The sequence below is a fragment of the Oncorhynchus tshawytscha genome, linkage group LG05, assembly GCF_018296145.1.
Source record: "Oncorhynchus tshawytscha isolate Ot180627B linkage group LG05, Otsh_v2.0, whole genome shotgun sequence".
In the NCBI taxonomy this organism is placed as follows: Eukaryota; Metazoa; Chordata; class Actinopteri; order Salmoniformes; family Salmonidae; genus Oncorhynchus; species Oncorhynchus tshawytscha.
The window spans coordinates 59,192,839-59,210,556 of NC_056433.1; the positions used below are offsets into that span (position 1 = coordinate 59,192,839).

Sequence of the window (17,718 nt, forward strand, 5' to 3'; positions counted from 1 at the left end):
CCCCAGGGTCAGATTAACTTGTGGATACCATTTTTATGTCTCTGTGTCCAGTATGAAGAAAGTTAGAGGTAGTTTTGTGAGCCAATGCATAACTAGCATTAGTGCAATGGCTGGGAGTCTATGGGTATCTACTAGCATCTGACTCCACTAGCATCTGGGGAAGTAAAGGACCTAATTGCCAAAATCCCAAAGTATAAAATCAAATAAAATGTTATTTGTCACATGCTTTGTAAACAACAGGTGTAGACTAACAGTGAAATGCTTACATACGGCCCTTTCAAAACAATGAAGAGAGAAAAAAATCATAGAAAAATAATAACACAAGGAATAAGTATGCAATGAGTAACGATAACTTGGCTATATACACGGAATACCAGTGCCGAGTCGATGTGCAGGGTTACGAGGTAATTGAGATAGATATGTACATATAGGTAGGCCTTTTGCACACAATGTATATAGACTCCCCTTTTTTTTCCTACTGTGTTATTGACTTGTTAATTGTTTACTCCATGTGTAACTCTGTGTTGTCTGTTCACACTGCTATGCTTTATCTTGGCCAGGTCGCAGTTGCAAATGAGAACTTGTTCTCAACTAGCCTACCTGGTTAAATAAAGGTGAAAAAAATATATAAAAAAATAAAGTGACTAGGCAACAGGATGATAATAAACAGTAACAGCAGCGACTCAAAAGTGTTAGTGCAAAAAGGGTCAATGCAGATGAATCGTTAACCAATAGCTACCCAAACTAACTATTTAGCAGTCTTATGGCTTGGAAGTAGAAGTTGTTCAGGGTCCTGTTGATTCCAGACATTGTGCATCAGTACCACTTTCTGTGCGGTAGCAGAGAGAAGAGTCTATGACTTGGGTGGCTGGAGTCTTTGATCATTTTTAGGACCTTCTTTTGACACCACCTGGTAGAGAGGGCCTGGATGGCAGGGAGCTCGGCTCCAGTGATTTACTGGGACGTACGCATTACCCTCTGTAGCGCCTTGTGGTCGGATGCCAAGCAGTTGACATACCAAGCAGTGAAGATGCTCTCAATGTTGCAGCTTTAGAACTTTTTGAGGATCTGAGGGCCCATGCCAAATCTTTTCAGCCTTCAGAGGGGGAAGAGGCGTTGTCGTGCTCTCTTCACAACTATATTGATGTGTGTGGACCATGATAGATCCTTAGTGATGTGGACACCGAGGAACTTCAAGCACTTGACCCGCTCCATTACAGCCCCGTCAATGTGAATGGGGACGTGCTCGGCCTTCCAATTCCTGTAGTCAGCGATCAGCTCCTTTGTCTTTCTTGAGCTTGAAGGAGAGGTTGATTTCCTGGCATCATACTGCCAGGTCTCTGACCTCCTACCTATAGGATGTCTTATAATTGTCGGTAATCAGGCCTACCACCTTCGTGTTTTTAGCAAACTTAATGATGGTGTTGGAGTTGTGCAGTCGAGGGTGAACAGGGAGTACAGAAGGGGACTAAGCACACACTCAAGGGAACCTCATGTTGAGGGTCATCATGGCGGATGTGTTGTTGCCTACTCTAACCACCTGGGGTGGCCCTTCAGGAAGTCCAGGATCCAGTTGCAGAGGGAGATGTTTAATCCTAGGGGCAGTTTAGTGATGAGCTTGGAGAGCACAATGTTGTTGAACGCTGAACAGCATCCTCAGGTAGATGTTCCTGTTGTCCAGATGGGAAAGGGCAGTGTGGATTGCAATAGAGATGGAATCATCTGTGGATCTGTTGGGGCGGTATGCAAATTGGAGTGGGTCCAGGGTGTCTGGGAATATGGTGTTGATGTGAGCCATGACCAGCCTTTCAAAGCTTTTAATGGCTACAGATGTGAGTGCTATGGGGTGATAGTCATTTAGATAGGTTACCTTGGCGTTGTTGGGCACACAGACTATGGTGGTCTGCCTAAAACATGTAAGTATTACAGACTGGGTCAGGGAGAGGTTGAAAATGTCAGAAGACACTTGCCAGCTGGTCAGCGCAAGCTCTGAGTACGTGTCCTGATAATCCATCTGGCTCTGCGGCCTTGTGAATGTTTACCTGTTTAAAGGTCTTACTCACATCCGACTACGGAGAGCGTGATCACACAGTCATCCAAAACAGCTGGTGCTCTCATGCATGGTTCAGTGTTGCTAGCCTCGAAGCGAGCATAGAATGTATTTAGCTTGTCTGGTAGGCTAGCATCAGTGGACAGATCGCGGCAGGGTTTCCCTTTGTAATCTGTGACAGTTTGCAAGACCTGCCACATCCGACGAGCGTCAGAGCCGGTGCAGTAGGAATTGATCTTGGTCCTGTATTGATGCTTTACCCGTTTGATGGTTCGTCGGAGGGTGTAGCGGATTAGTTTCCTGCTCCTTGAAAGCGTAGGCTCTAGCCTTTAGCTCAGTGCGGATATTGCCTGTAATCCATGGCTTCTGGTTGGTATATGTACGTACGGTCACTGTGGGGACCACGATGTCGATGCACTTATTAATGAACCCGGTGCCATTGGATGAATCCAAGAACATATTCCAGTCTTTGCTAGTGAAACAGTCCTGTAGTTTAGCATCCGATTCATGGGACCACTTCTGTATTGAGCGCATCACTGGTACTTCCTCTTTGAGTTTTTGCTTGTAAGCAGGAGGATAGAGAAATGGTCAGATTTGCTGAATGGAGGGCTAGGGAGAGCTTTGTATGTGTCTCTGTGTGTGGAGTAAAGGTGATCTAGAGTTTTTTTCACCTTTAGTTGCACAGGTGAAATGCTGGTAGAAATGAGGTAAAACGGATTTCAGATTTCCTGCATTAAAGTCACCAGCCACTAGGAGCGCCGCCTCTGGTTGAGCATTTACTTCTTTGCTCATGGCCCTATACATCTTGTTGAGTGTGGTTTTACGGCCAGCATCGGTTGGCGGAGGTACAGTTGAAGTTGGAAGTTTACATACACTTAGGTTGGAGTCATTAAAACTTGTTTTTCAACCACTCCATACATTTTTTGTTAACAAACTATAGTTTTGGCAAGTCGGTTAGGACATCTACTTTGCGCAGGACACAAGTCATTTTTCCAACAATTGTTTACAGACAGATTATTTCACTTATAATTCACTGTATCACAATTCCAGTGGGTCAGAAGTTTACATATGTTGACTGTGCCTTTAAACAGCTTGGAAAATTCCAGAAAATATGTCATGGCTTTAGAAGCTTCTGATAGGCTAATTGACATAATTTGAGTCGATTGGAGGTGTACCTGTGGATGTATTTCAAGGCCTACCTTCAAACTCAGTGCCTCTTTTCTTGACATCATGGGAAAATCAAAATAAATCAGCCAAGACCTCAGAAAAAAAATTGTAGACCTCCACAAGTTTGGTTCATCATTGGGAGCATTTTCCAAACACCTGAAGGTACCACATTCATCTGTACAAACAATAGTAAGCAAGTATAAACACCATGGGACCATGTAGCCGTCATACCGCTCAGGAAGGAGACGCGTTCTGTCAAAGCCAGACTAAGGTTTGCAATTGCACATGGGGAGAAAGATCGTACTTTTTGGAGAAATGTCCTCTGGTCTGATGAAACAAAAATAGAACTGTTTGGCCATAATGACCATCGTTATGTTTGGAGGAAAAAGGGGGAGGCTTGCAAGCCGAAGAACACCATCCAAACCGTGAAGCACGGGGTGACATCATTATGTTGTGGGGGTGCTTTGCTGCAGGAGGGACTGGTGCACTTCACAAAATAGATGGCATCATGAGGCAGGAAAATTATGCGGATATATTGAAGAAAAATCTCAAGACATCAGTCAGGAAGTTAAAGCTTGGTCGCAAATGGGTCTTCCAAATGGCCCATGACCGCAAGTATACTTCCAAAGTATACTTGGCAAAATGGCTTAAGGACAACAAAGTCAAAGTATTGGAATGGCCATCACAAAGCCCTGACCTCAATCCTATAGAAAATGTGTGGGCATAACTGAAAAAGCCTGTGCGAGCAAGGAGGCTCAGTTACACCAGCTGTCAGGAGGAATTCACCCAACTTTTTATGGGAAGCTTGTGGAAGGCTACCCGAAATGTTTGACCCAAGTTAAACAATTTAAAGGCAATGCTACCAAATACTAATTGAGTGTATGTAAACTGCTGACCCACTGGGAATGTGATGAAAGAAATAAAAGCTGAAATAAATCATTCTCTCTACTATTATTCTGACATTTCACATTCTTAAAATAAAGTGGTGATCCTAACTGTCCTAAAACAGGACATTTTTTACTAGGATTAAATGTCAGGAATTGTGAAAAACTGAGTTTAAATGTATTTGGTTGAGGTGTATGTAAACTTCCGACTTCAACTGTAAATAGACAGCTATTTGTGTTTATTATGGATCCTGCTGCCAAGGCAGCAGCTACTCTTCCTGGGGTCCTGCAAAATAAAGGCAGGTATATACAATTTTAAAAACATTACAATACATGCATTGCAGAATTCACAACACACTAAGTGTGTGCACTCAGACCTATACTCCACTTCCACATATCTACACTGCAAAATGCATGTGTACGTGTGTGTATGGTGTGTATGTTATCATGTGTGTGTATGCATGTGTCTGTGCCTATGTTTGTGTTGCTTCACAGTCCCCGCTGTTCCATAAGGTGTATTTTTACCTGCTTTTAAGTCTGATTCTACTGCTTGCATCAGTTACTTGTTGTGGAATAGAGCTCCATGTAGTTATTGCTCTATGTAGTACTGTGCGCCTCCCATAGTCTGTTCTGGACTTGGGGACTGTGAAGAGACCTCTGGTGGTGTCACGCCCTGACCTTAGAGATCCTTATTATTCTCTATGTTCGGTTAGGTCAGGGTGTGACTCGGGTGGGAAAGTCTATGTTTTCTATTTCTTTGTTTTTGGCCGAGTGTGGTTCCCAATCAGAGGCAGCTGTCTATCGTTGTCTCTGATTGGGGATCATATACTGTATAAGTTGTCATTTTCCTTTTGGGTTTTGTGGGATCTTGTTTTCTGTTTAGTATCTGAGCCTGACAGAACTGTGTGCTTTCATTTTTTTGTCTTTGTTATTTTGTGTTGTCAATAAAAATATGATATACGCCTACCACGCTGCGCCTTGGTCTCCTTCTACAAACGAGAGCCGTTACAGGTGGCATGTCCTGTGGGGTATGCATGGGTGTCTGAGCTGTGTGCTAGTATTTTAAACAGACAGCTCGGTACATTCAGCTTGTGAACACCTCTTACAAAAGCAAGTAATGATGAAGTCAATCTCTCTTCCACTTTGATCCATGAGAGATTTACATGCATGTTGTTAATGTTATCTCTCTGTGTACTTTTAAGGGCCAGCCGTGCTGCCCTGTTCTGAGCCAACTGCAATTTTCCCAAGTCCCTCTTTGTGGCACCTGACCACACTACTGAACAGTAGTATAGGTGCGACAAAACTAGGGCCTGTAGAACATGCCTTGTTGATAGCATTGTTTATTATGGATAAACTTCTCCCCATCGTAGCTACTGTTGTATCAATATGTTTTGACCATGACAGTTTACAATCCAGGGTTACTCCAAGCAGTTTAGTCACCTCAACTTGCTCAATTTCCACATTATTCATTACGAGATGTAGTTGAGATTTAGGGTTTAGTGAATTATTTGTCCCAAATACAATGCTTTTAGTTTTGGAAATATTTAGGGCTAACTTATTCCTTGCTGCCCATTCCGAAACTAACTGCAGCTCTTTGTTAAGTGTTGCAGTCATTTCAGTCGCTGTAATAGCTGACGTGTATACAGTAGTGTTAAGTCATCCACATACATAAACAGACTGGCCTTACTCAAAGCCAGTTGCATGTCGTTAATAAAGATTGAAAAATGCAAGGGGCATAAACAGCTACCCTGGGGAATTCCTGATTCTACCTGGATTATGTTTGAGAGGCTTCCATTAAAGAACACCCGCTGGGTTCTGTTAGACAAGTAACTATTTATCCACATTATAGCAGGGGGTGTAAAGCCATAACACATACGTTTTTCCAGCAGCAGACTATGATTGATAATGTCAAAAGCTGCACTGAAGTCTAACAAGACCGTACCACAATAATTTTATCATCAATTTCACTCAGCCAATCATCTGTCAAGTGCGTAAGTGCTGTGCTTGTTGAGTGTCCTTCCCTATATGCATGCTGAAATTATGTTGTCAATTTGTTTACTGTCAAATAGCATTGTATCTGGTCAAACACCATTTTTTCCAGAAGTTTACAAAGGGTTGGTAACAGGCTGATTGGTCAGCTATTTGAGCCAGCAATGGGGGTTCTATTCTTGGGTAGCAGAATGATTTTAGCTTCCCTCCAGGCCTGAGGGCACCCACTTTCTAGTAGGCTTAAATTGAAGATGTGGCAAATAGGAGTGGCAATATCATCCACTATTATCCTCAGTAATTTTCCATCCAGATTGTCAGACCCTGGTGGCTTGTCATTGTTGATAAACAACAATATTTTTTCTACCTCTTCCACACTGACTTTACGGAATTCAAAAGTGCAATTCTTGTCTTTCATAATTTGGTCAGATATACTTGGATGTGTAGTGTTGCTGGCATGTCATCCCTAAGTTTGCTTATCTTGCCAATGAAAAAGTAATTAAAGTAGTTGGCAACATCAGTGGGTTTGGTGATAAATGAGCCATCTGATTGAATGAATGATGGAGCCAAGTTGGCTATTTCCCTCAAAATGTCATTTAAGGTGCTACAAAGCGTTTTACTCTCATTCTTTATATTATTTATCTTTGTTTCATAGTATAGTTTATTTTTCTTTAGCTTAGTCACATGATTTCTTAATTTGCAGTACGTTTGCCAATCAGTTGGGCTGCCAGACTTATTTGCCATACCTTTTGCCTCATCCCTCTCAACCATACATTTTTTAATTCCTCATCAATCCAAGGGGATTTAACCGCTTTTACAGTCATTTTCTTAATGGATGCGTGCTTATTAGTAACTGGAAATAGCAATTTCATAAATGTGTCAAGTGCAACATCTGGTTGCTCTTCATTACACACACCAGACCAGCAAATATTCTTTACATCATCAACATAATGAATCACTACAAAACTTATTGTATGACCTCTTATACACTATATTAGGCCCAGCCTTCGGAACTTTGGTTTTCCTAGATATGGCTATTATATTGTGATCACTACATCCTTTGGATTTGGATACTGCTTTAAAGCAAATTTCTGCAGCACTAGTAAAGAAGTGATCAATACATGTTGAAGATGTCATTCCTGTGCTGTTTGTAAAAACCCTGGTACTGTAGGTTGACTGACAACCTGAATCAGGTTGCAGGCACTGTTTACAGTTTCAATTTTTTTCTTGAGTGGGCAGCTTGATGAGAGCCAGTCAATACTTAAATCACCCAGAAAATATACTTCTCTGTTGATATCACATACATTATCAAGCATTTCAGACATATTATCCAGATACTGACTGTTAGCACTTGGTGGTCTATAGCAGCTTCCCACAAGAATGGGCTTTAGGTGAGGCAGATGAACCTGTAGCCATATTACTTCAACAGTATTTAACATTAGATAATCTCTAAATACATGTCATAACCATGTATTGCTACCACTGTATCAACGGTATTATATAAGTGAGTTTCAGAGATAGTCAGAATATGATTGTCATCTGTTACAAGCAAGTTATTGACTCCATGGACCTTGTTTCTCAGGCTGCGTATGTTGATATGGGCTATTTTTAGTACTTTTCTGGGTTGCTTGATTGTTTTTAATGCTTTATTGGGAAGTTATTCCGAAGTAGACTTGGCCATGTTATTTATATTGGAGCTGATAGTGCAGGGTGAGCTGCACAAACTAGTCTTCCTTCTAGGGCACACCGCCTAAGTGCTAACAGTATAAGTCTGGTTCATAGGCTCATGATTACCGCATACAATAGCTGTAGGATTAACAGAGGTGTTCAGGGCAATTAGGGGACATAAATTAAGTTACTTACATTGTGTCTGCCAATGCCTCTAGTATAATGTACATTTGATGCAGCATTATGATGACTCATTGTCAAAATGGTAGGGATTAACTGAGCTGGTCTTGGGTCATTGATAAGTAATTGTCTTAACGCAGCCTTGAAATGCGCGAACAGAGTCCAGGAGTCAAGATGATTTGGAAGAAAAATATAGTTGAAAATAAATAGTATGGTCTACAGCTTATCATGAGCTATTCTAACCTAGGCGAGCAGAACCTCAAGACTTCCTTAATATTAGAGATCGCACACCACTTTGTTGTGAAAACCAGAAAACCAAAGTTCCAAAGGCTGGGCCTAATATAGTGTATAAGAGGTCATACAAGAAGTTTTGTAGTGATTCATATGTTGATGATGTAAAGAATATTTGCTGGTCTGGTGTGTGTAATGAGGAGCAACCAGATGCTGCACTTGACACATTTATGAAATTGCTTATTCCAGTTACTAATAAGCAAGCACCCATTAAGAAAATGAATGTAAAGAATGTTAAATCTCCTTGGATTGATGAGGAATTGAAAAATGTTATGGTTGAGAGGGATGAGGCAAAATGTATGGCAAATAAGTCTGGCAGCCCAACTGGCAAACGTACTGCAAATTAAGAAATCATGTGACTAAACTACACCACCGGTCAAAAGTTTTAGAACACCTACTCATTCAAGGATTTTTCTTTATTTTGACTATTTTCTACATTGTAGAATAATAGTGAAGACATCAAAACTACGAAATAACACATATGGAATCATGTAGTTATCTTTAGCTCATTCAGTACAAACATAGTTCACAATTGTATTTCTTGTTTAATATGTAATGTTGGTGCTTTGGTGTGTTTGGACTCTAGGAAGAGTAGCAGCTGCCTTGGCAGGAACTAATGGGGATCCCTAATAAATACAAATACTCCACCTCCCCTGAGCTTCCCCGACGCCACCATTCTGTCCTGCCGATGTATAGAAAACCAGCTGTTTACCTTAACCTTGTTCAGACACGACTCTGAGAAACATAGGATATTACAGTTCTTCAGATCACATTGAAATGACAGTCCAGTTTATTCTCCAGTGATTGCACATTCGCCAATAGAACAGAGGGTAGAAGCGATTAATCCACCCTCCAACTTAGTCTTATCAGTTATCCCACATGCCGGCCACTATAGTCAAGTCTCCTCCTTCTTCGATTGTCAGGGATTTGAGCCTGGTCCGGGATAATCAATAATTATGTCTTTCACCTCTGACTCATTGAAGTAGAAGTCTTCGTCCAAATCGGAGTTAGTGATAACTGTATTGATGTCCAGAAGCTCTTTTCAGTCATAGGAAATGATGGCGGAAACATTATGTACAACAGTTAAGATCAGCGCAAAAAAACACACAAAATAGCACAATTGGTCAGGAGCCTATAAAACGTCCGCTATTCCCACCAGCGCCATTACCACCAAACAATAACAAAAACAAAAGTATCCCTTGAAGATCACAAGTGTAAGGTAAACACTCACAGGAAATGAGGGTACGTGTCACGTGTGCTCCCTCTCCGGCCTCTAGGTCACCAGGCTGCTAGTTATGGAGCACACCTGTCACCATCATTACGCGCATCTGCACATAATGACACTCACCTGGACTCCATCACCTCTTGGATTATCTGTCCTATATATGTCACTCCCTTTGGTTCCTTCCCCAGGTGTCATTGTTTCTGTTTCATGTCTGTGCGTTGTTCGTGTCTCTTGTTTTGTATTATGTTTTCATTTATTTATTAAAATACTCACTCTCTGAACTTGCTTCCAGACTCTCAGCGCACATCGTTCCAGTATGGAAGTGAATCCAAGATGGATTTAAAAAAAACTTGGGTCTATTGATCAAGGGACTATTTACATAACAATTATGTTTTTTACATTTTAAGTATGGTCTTAGTGTTCCTTTATTTTGCTTCTTAATTAGCACTTCATAAATAATTAATTGGCCATGAAAGTAGTCCATTTCCAATTTAAAAAAGTGATAGCGCATGAAATGAACAGTGGCCCCCAATAGGCTGAGGGACATTAATTACTAGTGTGGCCCAAAGACAGACTTCAAAACTGACAGCAAGAGCACAAACAAACTTTGTATAACTCCTTCATTAAATATTTGGAGAAGTATCATTGCTCCCCCTGCCTACAGTGTATTCTCACTGATATGCCAGAGGACATTGATCTTTTCTTAAAAGAACAAATGACTGCCGCAGAAATAGTGATCATATTTCAGCGCCAAACTATTCAGTTCATTAGGGCCACTCTTTACCCTGGTTATTTTGTATTGATTGGCGAAGGCAGTGGTGGAAAAAGTACCCAATTGTCATACTTGAGTAAAAGTAAAGATACTTTAATAGAAAATGACTCAAGTAAAAGTCACCCAGTAAAATACTACTTGAGTAAAAGTCTAAAAGTATTTGGTTTTAAATATACTTAGGTATAAATCATTTCAAAGTGCTTATATTAAGCAAAGCAGACAGCACAATGTTTTTTTTATTTTTACGGATAGCCTGGGGCACACTACAACACTCAGACATCATTAACAAATTAAGAATTTGTGTTTAATGAGTCTGCCAGATCAGAGGCAGTAGGGATGCCCAGGGATGTTTTCTTGATAAGTGTGTGAATTGGGACATTTTCCTGTCCTGCTAAGCATTCAAATTGTACTTTTGGGTGTCAGGGAAAATGTATGGAGTAAAAATTACATTTTCTTTAGGAATGTAGTGAAGTAAAAAACTACTTAAGTAGTACTTTAAAGTATTTTTTACTTAAGTACATTACACCACTGGGCGAGGGTCATGGGGATATATTCTGCACTCTCTCAATATGAATTCTCAAGGATGTATGGACATATAGACTATAAAGACACCACAGTTACTTAGCTAAAAGTTGTTGGCAATTTGTTGCATATATGATGAATATTTCAAATATTTTCACTGAGGTAAACATGTCTATATGACAAACAATGGAAAGAAAATGTCAAATAAAAGTAAGTTCGGGAAAACAAAATATGATTTTTCACAGTATATTTTTCCATGTCCAAAAACTGTCAGCCTACTAAATACATAGGCCTAGCTGTTAGGGAGGCTTTGGTCCTAGGGAATAGGGTTTAATGCTTATCCCTACAGCCCCTGGAGCTGCCACAAATGGAGGCAGCAAGTGACACATTGAAGGTGCTGGTATGACAGCAGCTTGCCTGTGGGATTGCACCAGAGGCCAATGTCGTTCGTGTGTGATGTTTGACAGATAATAGCAGATAAACCCATGCCCAAACAGAAGTTAGCCCGCTGAGGGACAGGCGGCATATGAGGAAGAACTGTGCCTTTAGCCATTCAGCAGGATCCTGAAGCCAAATATACAAGTCAAGGACATTCAGGGTCATCTCACAAACACCTTCTCAGCATCAGTTTATATGCCTGTAACTGGAGCTTGAAATGGATTTTGAGCTTATGAGATATGATAGCTGAGTGATTGAATTAATGTCCAAAGAGCTAAGTCATGTTTTTGGTTCTTGCTGTTTTATTTTTTGAGAAATACCTCATACAACGCAATTCGTTTGTATGCCGCCTACAATGTAGAGGGGGGACCTAAGTTCTTGGAATTCAAAATGAATACACACAGGCTATTTCAAATGGACACTCACATTTGTTTAACGGCTTGGTCAATTTTCAATCAGAGTAATAACACATTTTTTTTGTGGCGCACTGTTGTTCCCTGCAAAAGCAGAGAAACAAAAGGTCCATAATGAAACACACCCACCGCAAAGAGACATTACATTTCACAACAGATAATTCTCAGTAAAGAAGGGCCCCTTCAAAATGAGCAAACGGAGCAAGATTCCCTTTTGATAGTGACAAGCATCTTCTTTCACATCCAGATAATGGAGGCAAGTTAATATGACACAGTGAAAACACAGCTCATCTTGGGCTGTTAGAACATGTAAATGTCAGAGGGGAAAGGGAACATGGAGACATGATCTGATAACCAGGTGCTACACGGCGCAGCAGATACAGCCTGACAGCTAGCTGCTCCTTATTGAGCCAACACACGACGCCACTGCTAAGTAAGAGACTGAGAAAAGGCTAATGAAGTGACCCTGCAAACAAGCCTGCCTAGTCGACAGGTAACCATATCAACCATATTAGCCCAGCAGCTGTGAAAGAGAGCCTGAGCAGGTCGCAGAGCAGAGACTGCTGCTGTTCAATGGGTGCTATGGTTGTTGCACGACTCCACACAACCACACCAGCCCCCACCAACTCAATACACACAGGACAGACACCACGGAATCAACCTCTATTATACACTCCCTTACTGGAGATACAAAAGGCACCCAGGAACAAAAATCCAATCTATTTTTTCTATAAGGATTTGCTACACAGCAGTGCTCAGCAACAGTGGTGGCTCTGGTGACAAAGAAATAATCACAGCTGTCTTCCCTGTTGGAGCAAAGATGCTGTTAAAATGTTGTTTACGTTTTCCAACATCTTCTTTCTTCAAATAAGACAGAGGGAGTTACCCGGAAAGCAATGTTGTGAATTGTCATTTAGTGTCCTTTGAGTTTTAGCTTTGTTGTTCAAATGCCAAACATGAAAACCGTGGCTGATTATGTGAAGAGTGTGAAATTGTGGTATTTGCAAGGCAGGGAATATTTACTCTAGGCATTAGTAGTCAGAAATATTGAGTGTAGGAAAGAGACATGATTTTAAATAATGGTTTAATGATGCATATTTTCTAAATATCTTTCCCTACTGTGGACCTCACTCGTCTTTGCCTGCTGAATTATCACACTCATTCTCAATTCATTAGCATGCTCTTGCTTATTTAGCCACGCTTCTGAGAGGGTTTCGAAAAAATCTACTGGAAAATAGTCAATATAAAGCAGCCAGAGAAGAGCGAGCCCCCTCCACTGCTCAGCCGTTTCTTTGTTGTGTTGTATTCCTCCCTTCATTAAAACGATAGCAAAGTCCCCTATAATGAATTTCAGGGAGATAAAATATGCAAATTCACAGAGAAAGGATATAATTAGGGCAATAATAGAAAGTGTTGTTTTCACAGCTGCTCATTTATACAAAGCCCTGATAGTGTTTTATAAATAACGCCACTATCTCAGCAAGGCGCTAAGTCCCTGCATTCCATTAAAGACACATCTCTCCGCTCCAGCTCCAGAGCCCAGGTATTGAGAGCAGGCCTGTGCAGCTGTCCCGCTGCCCTGCTGGCTGAAACCCTAGAGTCCCATCCACACACAGAGCAGAGGCCTGTCCTGGGGAGCCTAGCCAGTAGCCAGCCACTAGGCCTCTCACCAGTGGATATCACACCAGCAGACTCGGACTGAAAGCTATGCAGCCTCTCAGAATTCTGGCATGAGACAATGTGATGCCACTAGGAAAAATAAATGCACAAATGGGCTCTTTCAGTTTCAGCTTTTCACAAGGAATGAATGGCTTTCTGTATAGGCCTACATCTAGTCTACTCCAGACTCCAGTTCTCTAACTTTGAGTGGCATGTGTTAAACAGAGATAAAAAAGTGACATACTGTTGCTTATCTGTAAATGAAAACTGAAGGACAATACAACATTGTGCAAAACATACTGTCACATCATGCATAAGAGGTGTGAGGGAACTTGTCAAGATTTCTCCCCACAAACAGCCCACCTATCATCAGGCTAATTTGTTTAAGAGGCTCTTGTTCTGAGGCATGTGTGGTAATTGTGAGATTGAGATAAATGAAGAGGAACTGAAAGGTATTGAGTGATCGAGAGAGGAGGAAATATAGATAGAAAGAACAAGCGTTGGGGGGTCTCTATAGATGTTGTGATTCTGGATGGCCAGATTGCAAGCAAGAATGACAAACTGCTATGTGGGGAATCATAAATGGCTCAGTTCAGCTTGTCCTTGACACCAAGTCTTATTTTGAGGTGTTTTGACTGATTTCATGTCAATGCTAATAATTATTGCTAAAATTCTCTAGCTAGCTAACCAACAACTGTAAAGATATATTTGAGAGGATACAAGTTCTCATTGTGCAAATGTATTTATGTTTTCAATAAAAATTGGAGACAAAACATACTGTAGCCTACATGTTGTCAACAATCTAAGCCAACCTCATCTGTTTTGCCCCATGGTTGTGTTAATCGTTTTTGTTGCTTAACTGCCAACCTGTGTATAGTAATATCAGGGCCCAGAGAGAGTGGAGTCCCACAGCCCTAGAGAGACTGAAGACTGAGACTGAAGAGAAACAACCATACCATTAGAGGACATCTGAAGGTTGCCTATTATCTCTCTGCTCCGAGGCCTCGCACATCTATCCAAATCTCATGAATGTGATTGACCTTTTCCCCCCTGTAACGCACAGAGCATATGAAGGGGAAAAGGGACTTAACACAGCCAAGCTAAGTTAATTTAGTTCAAAACACTATTGTAGGGAGTCCAGATATATGAAAAGGTCATTGAGATCAATAGATAGACAATATGTTCTCAAAAAATTGTGACCACCCAAAGCGTATTCTCCCAGCATTTGTGTGAATAAAGGTTTCTGGGTACAGTATGTGTATTTTGGTCAGAGAGTGTAGATATTGCAGGTGTTTAGTTTAGCACCTTTCCTCTCTTCCTGGGCACACCGCGGTGTGTGTGTTAGTGTACCATTGTGGTGAAAACAATGGCCAGGGCTAATCATTATTTAGTTGTGGCAGGTCTGGAAAGGTCAGCAGTCTGAAATGTCAGACTTCAATAGACCCAGATGCACATCGCTCCGCTCAAGTGTCCAATTAAAGACGGAATACCGAGGTTGTGGGGGAAGCGCACTTCAGACAGAGGGGCTAATGAGGGCCCCTGGACGGAGGCTGGGGCCAGAATGGCTGATGCTGATCCATGGAGCATCCTGCAGCCCTCCCCTCTCACATACACCATCACCCATTGAGCTGCATGGGCCCTGTGAACCACTGAGGGTCTATCCTCCTCTGACCTTCCCTCAGACCCCCACACCCACAGCCATGGCCCCACTTGATCTTATTAGTGTCCTCACACCTCCAGCACCGTCTGCAGCCCCGCTGCCCGACTGCATGTACTGTAAGAGAAAGAGGAGAGCGGAGAGATGTCTTGGAGAGAAGATAGAAAGGAAGGGATTGAAAAGATAGGAGAGAAAAGATAGGGAGAGAAGAAGAGATCGAGTCTCCTTTAATCTTGAGGCAGAAAGGGAGAGAGTGTCCTCTTGTTGTTGCCTCCGTATCAGCCTCATTCATCTAAAAGCACAGACGGTTTTCCTTACAACTGGCATAATAACCTTACCACAGACTGCAAGGGCCCAGTGAAGAGTCACAGGTGGGGGAAGTGAGCAATGCTTTTTTTTTTTTTTTTTTTTTTTTTTTTTTTTTTAAATATTTGACTCCTTATTGTTCTCCCACTGTGAATTGTAATGAGCACAGTGCAGGTCCATACAATATGTCTGCAAGGAGTACAGTACAGCAGTCCTGCCTGTATACGCAGCCAAAATAAAATCAAAAACCAGGAAACTAACCAGACTGGCCAATGCATTGAGCAGAAGAGTTGCCACTTAAAAAATAAACAAAGACCCTGATATGACATATAATGCTCTGCATGTCTGATTGCCCTTTTCAGAGTTGTCAAGGTCAGAGATAGTCTTTCCTGGGCATGGGGAACAGATGCCAAATAAATCTGTGAAATTAGCAGGCTCCACGTGCCTCCCTCACATAAGCATTATTTTAATCAAAGCATATTAGACCATCCAGATAATTTAGACATAATAGACACTGTATCATTTCTGGCGTACCCATCTGTTTCCCCTCGCCATCTCTGCAATTTGCGCCATCACCCAGCTGCTTTTACAAGACATTGGGTTCGCCTTCCCCAGCAAAGGCTCTTTAGAGCAGCACCAGTCCAACTGGGGCGCTCCAGATCACAACACATCGCAGCTCCGCTGAGCAGCAGACACATGCTGTTTCATGATACCATATAATATGAAAATAATAGACAAGAGTTATTCCCATTAAATCCAATTAAATGAAAATAAACATAATAGCTATTTTGATGTCTTCATTCACATTGCTAGATCATCGTGCAGATGTTTTGAAAGTTTAAAATGGATGTGAGTGTACGCTCTCAGGGTGCTAAAATGAACAAAGCAATGACCCCAGGGTGTCTGGTAACTGATCCTGTAGTGCCCCATTATCCAGGGAACCTTTATCTGTTAACGTGTACTCTGTGCTAGTAGTCACTATCAGCTCTGCAAACAGAAGTTGTTTTCTGTCCACTGTTTTTTTCTGTCTAATGTCAACACTCACTCACTCTCGCTCTCACACACACCCCATCAGCATCAGTAGAGTTAGGAAACACTGGGCACTCACCAGGGCTGGTGATGGTTAGGAGGTCAAGACGTCGCTGTTGCTGTAAGGAAAAGAGAAGAGAATCAAGGTCAGAAGGTCTTAGGGCGGAAATAGGTTGGTCAAGTCGAAATCTCTCCAAAACAAATAAAATATCAAATTAGAGTATATATAACATGTATGCTACATTATATTATGGGCATATAACAAGTAACATCTGTTTGTGACTGGACACAAACAGCCATTTACTGTTTATCTCAGTCATAAAATTGGTCAGCATCAGTTTATTATTTTTGCACAAGGCGATAGTTTTTCTGATACATTTCCAACATTCGTTCTCTGTGTTGTCTCTATTGCAGCCAGGGGAATGTGCCTTGCCTGTCCGCTCGGCCTGTGTGATGGAGTGTTTATGAGAGTGTGCCCAATTTTACACTTCATGTCTCTAGTTTGGAGAGGGGGGCCAGAAGAGGTGCTAGCTCACCCCTCTCTTCAACCCTCTGCCAAGGCTGCAGGCTCCTGAGTGCTGCATTAATCAACACCTTCTCCCTCTCTTACACTGTGTGTCCCTGAGGAACCAGATCATGCACCACAGGCTAGGGAGGTGTGAGTGTGTGTGTGTGTGTTTATGTTTGTGTATTCACGCAATGTTACATATTTTTGTCATTGCCTTGATTGGATGCTGACGATAGGTTCACCTGCTAGGCCACAGACTGTGATCAATGCAAATGTAATCAGAGGATGAAGCCAAGTCCTTTAAGATTCAAGCATCTTAATGTAAAAACACACATATGTATCCCTCCAAAGCCAACAGTGCTTCAGGTCCACCCTCACCATATGAACAAGAGTCAGAACCTCTCAGATGCACTAAACAAATTTCAGATAAATGCACAGTGAGTGTTGTGGAGTATAGAGAGAGGGAGGAAGTGGTAGTCGAGGCAGCAGAGGTCACTGTGACAGCATGAGAGCAACCAGCCCCAGTAAGACACCTGTGTAGGCTGTTGACTCACCACTTATTTGATATGGAGCCACTGCACTAATCAATATCAAAACAGAAAGATGGATCTAGACCTCACTGTTGCTACATATAGATATTGTAACACAGAGAATGCTATCTTAGCTTACATTACATGAGACATATCATGAACTCAAAGCAACTATGAAGATTAAAAAAAGTATGCTATGTCATTTAAGAGGAAAATATATACTGCAGTGGACAAATTATTAAATCAAAATTCCAACATGATCTTTTTGGTCCATTGATTGATTTCTGTAATAAAGTCATTTTGAAATGATTCTATCCTAATTCATAAATGACCTCGCTCTGATTTTGTTTGAATAACAAACAGGCTGATGTTCATGCAGAACTCCTACTTAGAACTTTGTATCGCCCTCTACTGGCAGTCTGTTACTCTGCAA

At 41.5% G+C, this 17,718-nt stretch overlaps 1 protein-coding gene across 1 annotated transcript in view; it reads right to left on the bottom strand.

The window, feature by feature from the left end:
* The window catches only part of agbl4 (AGBL carboxypeptidase 4), a 400,664-nt gene that overhangs the window by 124,244 nt on the left and 258,702 nt on the right, over positions 1 to 17,718 (bottom strand). Inside the window, exon 6 of the mRNA XM_024421584.2 lies at positions 16,327 to 16,366. Coding sequence (XP_024277352.1) covers positions 16,327 to 16,366 — 40 coding nt within the window. The remainder of the gene's footprint in view (positions 1 to 16,326; positions 16,367 to 17,718) is intronic.